This window comes from Diceros bicornis, chromosome 8 (genome assembly GCF_020826845.1).
Source record: "Diceros bicornis minor isolate mBicDic1 chromosome 8, mDicBic1.mat.cur, whole genome shotgun sequence".
Taxonomy (NCBI): domain Eukaryota; kingdom Metazoa; phylum Chordata; class Mammalia; order Perissodactyla; family Rhinocerotidae; genus Diceros; species Diceros bicornis.
Genome location: NC_080747.1, coordinates 1,829,655 through 1,842,382, shown reverse-complemented (window position 1 = coordinate 1,842,382; position 12,728 = coordinate 1,829,655). Strand labels below are relative to the sequence as shown.

Genomic DNA, 12,728 nt, shown 5'->3' with positions numbered 1-12,728 from the left:
CTATCTACTCGGGCTTTGGGGAAAAAAAGGAGGAGGATTGGCAATGGATGTTAGCTCAGAGCCGGTCTTCCTCAGCAAAAAGAGGAGGATTGGCATGGATGTTGGCTAGGGCTGATCTTCCTCGGAAAAAAAAAAGAAAAAAGAAAAAAAACCAAAAACCAAAAAACCCTATCTGATCAAAAGTGAAGGGAATACAATAATCCAGAGGAAAAAAGCACAGAAGATTCTTGAAAAATTAAAGCCTACTTTCCAAAGCCTCACAGAGAAATCAAAGCCCAGGCAGGAGCTGTGGGGCAGGTTATCCAGTGAAGGCCAGCCACCCTGTGCAGGCCAGGCTTAAAGGAAGTCTCAGAAAACATCAAAGAACTGACACACACAACGTATTTTCTGACCAATAATGCAATAATGCAAAGAATCAGTATCAAAAAAAAATTAGAAAGCCAACATAGGTTTGGAAGTTAAGAAATACAAATTTGATAAATGTGTTGAATTGAATGTAAAATACCAATAACAAACCTATACGATATAGCTAAAGAAAATATAATCCTAAATGCATTTATTAGAAATGATAAAAATCAGTAAGTCAGACAAAGAGCAAAATAAATAAAGAAAGAAATAATCAATAAATGAAAACAAACTGAGAAGAGAAAGGATCCACAAAGCTAAAAGCTGGTTCTTTGAAAGATCTCATAAAGCTTTGGTGATACTAATTTAAAAAGATAGAGAACACAAATAACCAATGTCAGAAATGAAAAAGGAAACATCACTACAGATTCCACAGAACATAAAGCATTACGAACAAATCTATGCCAATAAAAGTGAAAATTTTAGGTGAAATCTACAAATTCCTAAAAATTGTAATTACCAAAACTCATTAAAACTCTAGGTTAGGTACCTTCACTGTAGAGTTCTACCAAATATTCAAGGAAGAAATAATTCCAATCTTACAAAATCTTCTGGAGAATAGAAAAAAAGGGTACCCAACTTATTTACAAAGATACCAATACTCTGATACCAAAACCCTATAAGGAACGTGTACAAAAGAAAAATTACAGATCAACCAATCCTACTCATAAAAATACATGCAAAAATCATATATATTAGCAAACTGAATCTAGCAATACATAAACAGCTGTCACAACTACAATGTTTAATTGGTTTAAGACTAAAAACCAATGTAATTCTCCACTTCAACATATGAAAGGGGAAAAGTTATCATTAGATGGAATTGTTAAAATTCAGCATTGATTCACAATGAAACTTGTAGCCAAACAGGAGATAGAGAGGAATTTCTTCAATTTGATAAAGGGTATAAACAAACGAAAAAAACCCCCCTATGGCAGAGGTCTTATTTATTGGTGACACTTTGAAAGGATTCTTTCAGATCTGGAATGAGACAAGAGTATTTGTGACTGTCACCATTTTTATTCAGCTAGTGCTGAATTTTTTAGCAAGTGCATTAAGGCAAGAAAAAAATGAAATAGAAAAGAACCAAAACTTGTTCCTTGTACACAGAAATCCAAAAGATACACGGATTAAGAATTGCTAGATTAAAAAAAGAAAAATCAACAGATAAAATCAATTGTATTTCTTTATATTGGCAAATAATAAAAACAAAAAAGAAAATGAAACTTTAAAATACTTTTTTTTTTTTGTGATGAAGATCAGCCCTCTGCTAACATCTGCCAAGCCTCCTCTTTTTTTGTGCTGAGGAAGACCGGCCCTGGGCTAACATCCATGCCCATCTTCCTCCACTTTATATGGGACGCCGCCACAGCATGGCTTGCCAAGTAGCGCGTCGGTGCAGGCCTGGGGTCCGAACCTGCGAACCCCCGGCTGCCACAGCGGAGCGCGCGCGCACTTAACCGCTTGCGCCATCAGGCCGGCCCCTAAAATACTATTTTTAATGGCATCTTAAAATACTATATACCTAGGAACAAATCTAACAAAAGACTTGCAAAACCACTACAGGGAACATTATAAAATTTTATGAGAGGCCTTAAAGACCCCCATTCTCAAACAACAGACAAAAGTCAATTCATGTGGATTACAGACCTAAATGTGAAAGGCCAAACAGTAAAACTTTTATTTACTTTTTTGTGAGGAAGATCAGCCCTGAGTTAACATTCATGCCAATCCTCCTCTTTCTTTGCTGAGGAAGAGTGGCCCTGGACTAACATCCGTGCCTATGGGACACTGCCACAGCATGGCCTGACAAGTGGTGCATCGGTGCACGCCCAGGATCCGAACCCAGACTGCCAGCAGCGGAGCACGCGCACTTAACTGCTACTCCACGGGGCCGGCCCAAAACAGTAAAACTTTTGGAATACAGAAACGTATTTTTACTATATAGCATTTTCTTCAACAAAGTGATAAATTAAATTGTATTAAGAACCTCTGCACACAAACCAAAAAGAGAAAAGCCAAGCCTCTGAGTAGAAGATACAAAGCAAACCTAATGGCAGACTCATATTTAAAACTTATAAAGAATGCCTAAAACAACAGGACAAGGCAGAAAACCAAATGGAAAAATCAGTAGGAAAAAAGATTCACTATTAAAAAAAAAAGACAGAGATTGCTTTGTTCTAGTTCCATTTCTTAAGCTATTTTAAAAGCTGTATATACAATATGTGGGTAAAAAAACAAAAACAAAAAAAGCTTCAAACAGGCACTTCCAAAAGAGAAAAATGAACCACCAATAAAGATAAAAAGGTGTTCAATCCCAACAGTAATCAGGAAAACACTAAAACCACAATGCGATACCACTAGGCAACCATTAGACCCGCTAAAAGTCAAGTGGTGGTACAACCTCTTTGGAAAAGTTTGGCATTAATCTAGTAAAAATCAAAGATATACATACTCTGAGACTCAGCAGTGATGGCCTTTTTTGGATATGCAATGCCAAAAATAAAAGTTAATTTTGAGGAAAAGTATCAAAGCAGAGATGTACAAAGTCTCATTGCATCTTATAGCATTTTTTATTTCTCCTAATTCACTGGGGGCTTTGGATTCCTTGATGAGCTGGAAAAACAGAGTCCGTGTAAAGGTTCTCATCTGTTCTTAAAAAGATTCACCAAAGTTCTGAAGCCGTCCCTGGATCCTCGTACGCAGGAACTCCTGTCTTAAGGATACAGAGCTACTCCTGGGCAGGGCTCAAGCGGGGTACACTTAGCCTGTTCCCCCAGTTTCTGGTGGAACTGGTAAGAACACCTCAGTTTGGGAATGGATACAGTCATTCATTTCACACTCTCCTGCAGGCAAGGCCTGAGGTCACCCTGAACTGTAATTCATCTAATAGATGCACCTTGTCCTCAGTTAATACTGTTAGGTTTTCCAAGTAGATCTGCATAGGGGGTGAGTTTTTCAGCCTCAGGTGTATTTCTCACTGTAAATTTAAAAACTGGCATTTGGATTTATTAAAATGAACAACAACAAAAAGTGGAGAATGATTAGAATAAGAAGTACTATTAAGTCCAAAACAATTATAGTCATTCGTCCGTCGCTTAACAATGGGGATATGTTCTGAAAAACGCATCATTAGGTGATTTCGTCGTTGTGCGAACATCACGGAGTGCCCTTACACAAACCTGGATGGTATAGCCCACTACATACCTAGGCTATAGGATATAGCCTATTGCTCCTGGGCTACAAACCTGTAGGTTAGTGTACTGAATACTATAGGCGACTGTAACACAATAGTAAGTATTTGTGTATCTCAACATATCTAAACATATAAAAAGTACAGTAAAAATACAGTATAAAAGAAAAAAACGGTACACCTGTATAGGGCACTTACCATGCATGAATGGAACTTGCAGGACTGGGAGTTGCTCTGGGTGAGTCAGTGAGTGAGTGGTGAGTGAATGTGAAGGCCTAGGACATCAGTGGACACTACTATAGACTTTATAACACTGAACACTTAGGCTACATAAGATTTATTAAAAAATATTTTTCTTTCTTCCATAATAAATTAACCTTAGCTTATTGTAACTTTACAAACTTTAAAATTTTTTTTAACTTTCTGACTCTTATAACAACACTTTTCTTAAAACACATACTGTACAGCTGTACAAAAATATTTTCTTTATATTCTCTGTAAGCTTTTTTCTATGTAAAAAAATTTTTTTTACCTTTTAAATTTTTTCGTTAAAAACTAAGACAAACACACACTTTAGCCTAGGCCTATACAGGGTGAGGATCATCAATATCACTGCCTTCCATGTCGACATCTTGTCCCACTGGAAGGTCTCCAGGGGCAACAACAGGCATGGAGCTGTCATCTCCTCCGATAATGATACCTTCTTTTGAAATACCTCCTGAAGGACCTGCCTGAGGCTCTTCTTGAGGAGGTGTCACTCTTTTCAGAAATATGTCCATGGTAGTTTGCTTGGTTTGTTTCTTTTTTTCATCATAGATTTGCTTGTAAGCAGATAATGCACCATGAACATTCCTCTCTATTACTGCAAACCTTTCAGTATTGGGGTCCATGTCTTCAAACTTTTTAAGGAGCTTGTTGAGGTCTGTAAAAGCTTCTGCTAAACCCTTCACTGTGAATTTTCTTGGGGGTTCTTCTTTTTCTTCTCCTGCAGTTTCTTTTTCTCTTACCTCTTCTTCAGCTATGTATTTCTGTTCCAGTTCCAACAACTCCTCTTTAGTCAATTCCTTAGGGACCACCTCTAGAGTCTCCAAAAATTCTTCACCTGCCTTTACATCAGCACTCGCAGACTCACCACTCATTTTCATATTATGTAATGAATAACGATTTTTGAATCGTTTAAACCACCCAGAGCTAGCAGTAAATTCAACGTCGTAGTTGGGTCCAGCCTTTTCCTTCAACATTGCAAACAAACTTTTTGCTTTGGCCGTAATCATCATGGTGCTTAGAGGGATACGCTTCTGTATCTGGTCTTCAATCCAGGCCATCAGAAGTTTCTCCATGTCTGATATAGGTCCTTCTCGAATTTTTGTTAGTCTTGTTGCCTTCAGTGAAGCAGATCCTTTAATAGCTTCCATCACTTTGTTCTTGTTCTTCAAGATCGTAGCTACGGTGGAATGGGACATGCCTGACTGGCGAGCAATAACCATCACTGATTTTCCACTTTCGTAGTCCTTAATCACTTTTAATTTCGTTTCAAGGTCGATCACTCGACGTGGCCTCTTACTGGCAACATTAGCAGTGGATTTTGGACGCTTAGGGGCCATAATGAACAAAACAACATGAGATTAAATCAAGCACAAGAGAAAATGATGCAAACAAGAGACACGGTAAGCACAAGATGTATGAGGCTGCTGCTGGCGTAACATGGCATACTGTTTTATAGTTAACTTTTTTTTTTTTTTAAAACAGAAACAATACACTCTAAAACAATGATAAAAAGTATAGTACAGTAAATACATAAACTAGTAACAGTCATTTATTATCAAGTATTATGTACTGTACATAATTGTATATGTTACACTTTTATATGACTGACAGTGCAGGAGACTGTTTACACCAGCATCACCACAAACATGCAAGTAATGTGCTGCGCTACGACGCTACGACGGCTATGATGTCACTAGGCAACAGGAATTTTTCAGCTCCATTATAATCTTACGGGATCACCTTCACATATGCGGTCTGTTGCCCAAAATGTTATTATGCGGCGCATATAACTATTTTATGGCTGGAAACACTGAGGCCACGGTAAGGTAAGTCCTCTGACCAAATTGACCAGTACATCTGGGACCAGAACCCAGGATATTCCTGCCTCCCAAGCCAGTCTCCCCTTTACCTATCTGCCTGCCTCTGGCTGTCCACCCACTCCCATGACAGCTCCCCCAACTCCAACATTCCTGTCCCTGTGTCTCCCGATGACGTTCCACACCTGGGGAAACAGGAAGAAGGTAGGAAAGCTAGGGAAGAAGGCCCTGTAGCAAGAGCAGCCTAGTCATCAAAACAAAACCAAGGTGTGGAAGGGACATCGTGATGTCAGTTTGTCACCCAACAGAAGCCAATCATAGTCTCCTTGAGGGTAGGAAGTGAGGTCTTGCGAGCAGAATCCTGGCTATCTCTCCAGGGCCTGGCACACTGTAGGGGGACACTGAGGATTGGAGAAAATAAGGACTTGACACTCCTTTTAATCAGCAACTGGGATGCAGGCTGTAGCCAAGGTACCAAATTAAGCTATCTTTCCACACTCGCACAGGGACCAGCAGCAAAACTGCCTGCATATATGTACCTCAGAAAACACATTCATCAGACCCTAGCAGGGAACACTTGTGCCTAAACCCACTCCGACTTAGAAAGTTCCAACTGATCTCCAGGGAAACTACCAGTTCCTATTTGGGAGTCAATGTTCCCCCGAGCATTCCTCCATGATCTCTGAGGGCAGTTTAATAGCTCGGCCTTTCCTTTGAGATGGGGTGGGGGGCTGGGGGTGTGCATGAGAGGATGGACACAGACACACAACAGGACAGCCCAGTGTTTTCAAACCAAGACCAGAGTCTAAATCTCTAAATCTGTCAAGACAGTCCCATCTTTGCCCTTTTCCTCTTTTAAAGAAGTCCTGAAGCTTCTCAGTGCAACTCTATTCTGAAATTCTAAGCAGTCAGGATAACCCCAGACCAGTGGGCCCCAAGGCCAATGGAAGACTCAGCTACTAGCAACTCTGACTTGCCCCACTGTACCACAGTCCTCAGCAGCACCTGCCTCCCACTTGCCCAACACTGTCAAATGTCATCACCTCCACTCCACAAACTGCACACTATAACAAAATGCGCTCAAGAGGCATCCTCGAGAGAGGGAAACGCTCCCTTAGGATGCAGGTCCATGGGCTGACCAGACTCCCAGACCCACGCACAGGTGTGCACCCCCTGCACCGTGGAGGTCTGCCAGAACAATTTCTCAGCTTGTCCTCTGACCAGACCAGGTCTCCTTCCTTGAGGGCCACAGACTGGGCATGCGCACTCTCTGCCAGAGTGCATAATTAGGGCCATGGGAAAGGGGCACAAGCAGCCTCCCAGGCTCCAGGCTCCATCCTCCCTAGAGTCACAGCACAACCAAGGCATCAGGTGGCAATGCAGGGTACCTGCAACCTCCAAGGCAGCTGCTCCTGGAACTCAATAGATTTCCCACTGGTCGTGGTGAACAAATATTTCCGTTCCTACCAGCTATGAAGGTGTAAACTCACATCTACTGGGCACCACCCTAGGTGCCAGGACCTCAAATACAGGATCTCTTTTAATCCTCACAATACCCTATTGACATGGATGGCATATCCCCAGTTTACAGACAATGTGAACGAGGCTAAGTAACTTGCCCAAGGTCACACAGCTGATATAAAGTGCAGAATCAGAGACTAAAGAGAGATGGCCTCAGAGTTCTCCTCAGATGGCTTTTGTGCCAGCTGTGGAAAGGTCAGGGTCACACAGATTTACTGTCCACAGGCAACAAAGGCACAACAAATGATTTTCCTGAAACTTTTCCCATCTTGGGCTCCAGTCACCGAATGCATGAGTTTCTTCGGCACAAGTCGTAACCTATGACCAAGGCCTTCAGACGTCAGTGCTGGCCAGGGACCCAAAGTCAAGGAAGTGCCAACTCTCACGCTCCAACACTTACCACGACAGAGTCATTGTGAGTCAAGTCGACAACCACAGGCTCTAAAGATTCACAGGTGAGGTCCACTATTTCGTCACCAGCTTCAAAACAAAGCATTTTAACAGCATTAGGAGGAAAGTAAGCGCATACTGCTCCAAGCTTCATCAATATGATTACAAAGAAACTCAAACCCCTGAAGTACAGAACGCAAAGAGCATTAAGACCAATCCCTTTTTCAGGGGTAACGGCCAATGAATGCCCTTTCAGAATTTTTCTGTGAGTGGCGGTGTACGGTTTTTACAAATAGACCACGGTGGGGTGGGGGTGGGGGGGAGGCGGGGCTTCTGTGCACATGGCACACCTCTATCCCTGTGGCCTCACACTGCTACACGGCTAGGCCTCCATGCCCCCACCTGCTCCTTCACAGAGCAGAGGCAGCGACTCACCTGGGGCTGGTGGCAGGGGCGTCTGAGGAAGGAATGAGGCATGCTCGGCTCAAGGCCTTTCTCTTTGGGATGGACCCACCTGAAATCTTTGCCCCCCCACCAGGAGGAGAAGCTGGCGGCTGCCACTCGCCCACAGACCTCAAGTCACATTTAGCTCTGCACCTTCATCAGTTACATTTTAGTTTCCATTTAGGTCTCAAGTGCTTCCCAACTTGCTCTGTAGCTTGCCTTTGAGCTCTAGGGTATATTGCAGTGTCTACATGAACACAAAAGGATGTGTGCCAAACAGTTATGGGCACTTAAGTCTGGCAGGTGGGAATGCAGGGCAGAGTACAATTTCTACTTAGATAAACTGAAAAAAGATTTACAATCATTTTTGGTTCTATTATTATTATTAATAACTATGAGGGTAGGATTTTTAGAAACAGTATTTGTTTAATATTTGTTTGGGGAAAGTGACATGTAATACATTTAGCATATTCAAACTTGTTTTATTTTATTGTATTAAAAGTTTCACAGGAATAAAAACCACAATATCTCAGAGATGTTCAATGTAATTTATACAATATAACTTAATTATTTTAAAGAAATAAGGAACAATACTCCAGCAGGCAGCTTGTGCATAAGGCCCTGCTTACAGGGGTAAGGCTGCCTGTAGGATGAGAAATGTTGCATCGGAAAGCAAACGGATCTTTCCCACGCCTGAGATCCTGAGCCCTTCAGGAGACTGCTTGTGTGTTCAGTGTCCCAACCAAGAAGCCTCCTGCACCAGTCTCTCCTGAAGGATGGCAGAATTCGGACACCAAGGAGAGCAGGCCAGGGTCTCAGCCTCCAGGCTTTTAGGAATTCACGGTTAGAAGTGAAACTGAGAGACAACAGTGAGAACTTCACTACTCTGAAGGGCTCATGACATATATCTCAGACAAGCTGCTTCTCTTTAGGAAGATGGTGCTAAGGCCGAGAGCAAGCTGTTTCTCTTTAAATGTCAGCTTTTGGGCATCATAGTAATAAGAACAATCTCAATATATGCAGAGCAAAGGGACTCAATTCAGGCCATTTGTCACCTCCCTGAGCAGGCAGAAGGGGAAAAATCCAGTCTGGCTTCTGCCTATACCAAACTCCCTCCAACACACGCAGCTCTGTCAACAAGTTTGCCTTCTTGGGCAATTTTTTATCTTAATGAAAAAGAGAAGAGGAAAGTTATGTACTTCAAAAGGCCAAGCAAATTGGACACACAATTTCAAATAGAAAAGGTGAGCCCAGGGCAGTCTCCCCTCCCCTGCTGGGCATTCCCAGAAGGCTGAATGGTAACGTACCAGTAAGTGTTATCCGCCAAGCACGCACTGTTGTAAGTGTTTTACGCTATTGACTTATTTCAGCCTTATGACAACTCTATGTAGCAAGTTACTAGTATTATCCCCCATTTCAGATGAGGAAACTGAGGCTCAGACAGGTTGCGTAACTTGCACAAGGCCCCCTGGCTGACAGAAGGCAGTGCTGGGGAGACAACTCTATGTAGCAGGTTACTAGTATTATCCCCCATTTCAGATGAGGAAACTGAGGCTCAGACAGGCTGCGTACCTTGCACAAGGCCCCCTGGCTGACCGAAGGCAGTGCTGGGGATCAACGGGCTCCAGCATGTGTGCTCACCCACACCTATGCACACTGCACCACCCTAACATCCCATGGTCACAGTGTCCCTGGTGATCTTACTGCTTTCCACGAGTTCTATGGGTTCTGCTTCCAAGGCCATCTCAGGGGTGGAGGCTGCTTCCCGAGTTCGCTTCTGGGCTTGTCTAGAATTTACTGTCCCGCCACGACGCTTTCTCTGAGGGTATCCAGGGGAAAAGAAAAAGTTACACGAGCTCCTGACTGATATGATTTCAGCAAGAAAAATAAAAAAGCTGACATGGGAATACTTCAACTCATTAAGTAGAGGAGGCCAGTGAGCAGACCTAAGGTAGTGTCCTTTCAAAACCTGAGTTTCTAGAACACTAAATGTTTAGAGAGAAATCACCCAAAACATACAGTGAATACAAATTTTATAAAGCAAAACTTTATTATACCAAACTATGGGTCTGTCAAAAGTACAAGACACACAACTCTATAGAAGAGTCTGATCTAGGCCAGGATTTGGCTGGAAACCCCTTCTTTTAACCAGAAGTTACAGACCTATCTTCCTTGGATTTGTGTTTGGCCTCATTTGAGCCCTGTTTGTTTTTCAGACCAAAGACCTTCAGTTTCTATCCACCGTGGAAAGCGGGTCTGTCTTTGGGAAATCTAGCCTAACTTTTTAGGATACTATCAAGTGTGGTTTACTCCCTAACGATCACCCTCCCACAGCTCAAAGAACCAAAAACTTTTACAGCCTGTGCCCAGTAGCTGCCTGAGAGCCATGCTTTCTGGAAGGCTCAGGCTCTCAACCAGCCCATCTGCAGCCCAGACTCTCTGAACCAGCCTTTCTTCCTTCTACATCCTTGAGCTGCTGCATTATCAATATGATCCAGCATTTCTGACCTGGTTGGCCCTGAAAGACAAGGTGAGAACGTGCCCCCGCAGCCTTCCTCAAGAGAGACAGAACCTCCCAACTGAGGCTGTCACCTTGCTGTTCCCACCCTGTACGCCCCAACTAATCCTGGCTCCCTATGTGTCTGTGCTCCTTCTTCCCTCTGCCCTGTCCTGCTTCTCACTGGATGACCTAAGTCTAAACCTCCTCACCATACTAGTCTCGAAAAGCTGTCCTGAGGATTAGACGACATAATGCATGTAAAGTGCTGAACGCAGACACAAGATGCTGTTACTACCCTAACTCCTTACTAGGCCTTCTACCCCTGGTAACTCTGGAAGAACTAGACAATGTCGGTGAGATGTGCACAAGACCCAAGAGCATCCAGCACCTGGCTCAATCCTCCCTAAGCAAGAGAGGAGCCTGATTCTATATCAAATGGCAGCTCGAGGAGTTTTGGAAACGGAGCTGGATTTAGTAACTTCTCAGGGATCTTATGGAGCCAGGGAACCATCCCCAGGAGAGCCCAATGGCAAGTGACAGCAGTAGTTCAAAACTCTCCAGGGAGGAGCTGCTCTGTCCCTAGAGGCAGCTGACACTCCAGCCTCAGTTGAGTCCTCCACCCCAGGTTTATGGATTTCCCTAGCAGCCACCACATTACTTGGGGCTCCTTAACTTTTACCCCATTCTCTCTTGTTATTGTATCTTCCTTCCTCTGAAAAGGATCAAATCTTTCTTAGCAGACACTTCTTAACAAAACCCTTCATGCCCCACCACAGCTACCTGCATGGTTTCTGGTCTCCGCTGAGGGAGACAAGCAGCAGGTGAAGGCCAGGTGCTGGACCCTGAACACCCCATCACGGACACTGCCGTAATGCCCACCACTCCCAACCCCCACAGCAATCTTCTTTCTTGGCTGCTCTTTCGGCCCCTCCATGCCTTTAACCTGGCCTTCTTCCCAGCCTGGATTACCTGCCCCATCCCTCCTTCACTTGGCCAATTCTTAGCTTTCAGGAACCTACTCAAATGTCACCTCCATTATGAGGACATCCCTCATCCTCCCAAGAGGCCTCCTGTACTGCTACTCCACCTCCTCCTCCACCTGCACTCCCTAAGGGCAGGGAGGAGCTGACTGTGAGCTCTGGGCCAGGCTCAAGAAACCCCAGGATATCTACAGACTCTTCTCTCTGCCCTCGTATTATTTGTCATGGCTCTCCTCCTTTTTACTAGCAGAGCCCTCAGAGGTTCACAGCTTTCAGTTAAAACTCACCACCCAACCACTACTACCTAAGTGATTTACACCATCCTGAGGAAATTTTAACCAACTTCTTTACACACTCTCATAAAAGGCTACATTGCTCTGTCTGGCCAGATCCTGCCTGGGCAGAGCATGGGCTTCAGAGGTGAGGTGCCCAGGCTCAGGCCATCTGACATCTGTTTCCTTACAGGTGAGCTGCACTGGCAATCTGCCTTTTCAAAGGGCAGGTCCAGGGAAACAAAGGCCCTTTTGTGTACGATTATCAACAGTGGGCCTGGAGCACAGTTGGGGCTGGGAGTGGTCAGGAAAAGGGTGGGGGAGGGGGCCAGTGAACAGAATCTACAGCATTTCTATAACTGTTCACCCTGGGAGCTGTTTGTTTAGCCTCATCCTGCCTCCTCATCTTCCCAACACCATTCACAGCACCTTTGGAACCTGGAAAGAGAATATGCGACTGATTCACATCTGGTCCACCTGATGTGAATTCACTATCTCAGAAAATAGCTGTTTTGAGTTTACATCATATGAGCAGTTGTTAGTAGGGAGTAAAATGGGGGAGACCTCCAGGCAATCTTCTCTGGAGCTCAAGGGGCTCCAGGTGACATCTGGGTTACACCAATCCAGAGCTGCCTCTGCAGTCTGATAAAAGCTCTCAACAGCAGTTACAATGACTTACCAACTTTGGTCACTGAATGTAAGAAAACTCTCACGAAGGATTATTACCACTATGCTCACACTGGACCAAGAGCTATACAGGGAGAAGAAATAGAAAGGAAAATGGGAAATTGGGCTGTAAATGATTAAATAAATCAGAGCCCTAATATTTCTAGGACATTGATAGCTGCTCTGGAAGTATAAAATTTCAAAACTTTTCAGCCTTCTGTCTTCAGGGCACCACCCAAGACACTGGACTTACTCTAGACAAGAAAGCTGGTG

The 12,728-nt window shown here is 43.6% G+C and overlaps 1 protein-coding gene across 4 annotated transcripts in view; it reads right to left on the bottom strand.

Annotated features, from left to right (window-relative positions):
* RNF4 (ring finger protein 4) overlaps window positions 1-12,728 on the bottom strand; it is a 35,587-nt gene that overhangs the window by 8,827 nt on the left and 14,032 nt on the right. The window contains exons 3-6 of one of the 4 annotated variants that reach the window (XM_058546579.1): window positions 12,469-12,540; window positions 9,742-9,856; window positions 7,604-7,683; window positions 147-5,190 (exon numbers count right to left, since the gene is read on the bottom strand). In XM_058546579.1, coding sequence (XP_058402562.1) covers window positions 4,183-5,190; window positions 7,604-7,683; window positions 9,742-9,781 — 1,128 coding nt within the window. In that variant the 5' untranslated portion in view covers window positions 9,782-9,856; window positions 12,469-12,540 and the 3' untranslated portion in view covers window positions 147-4,182. Of the gene's footprint in view, window positions 1-146; window positions 5,191-7,603; window positions 7,684-9,741; window positions 9,857-12,468; window positions 12,541-12,728 lie in introns of those variants that run through there. The other 3 variants (XR_009220918.1, XM_058546578.1, XM_058546581.1) reach the window with 3 other exon arrangements.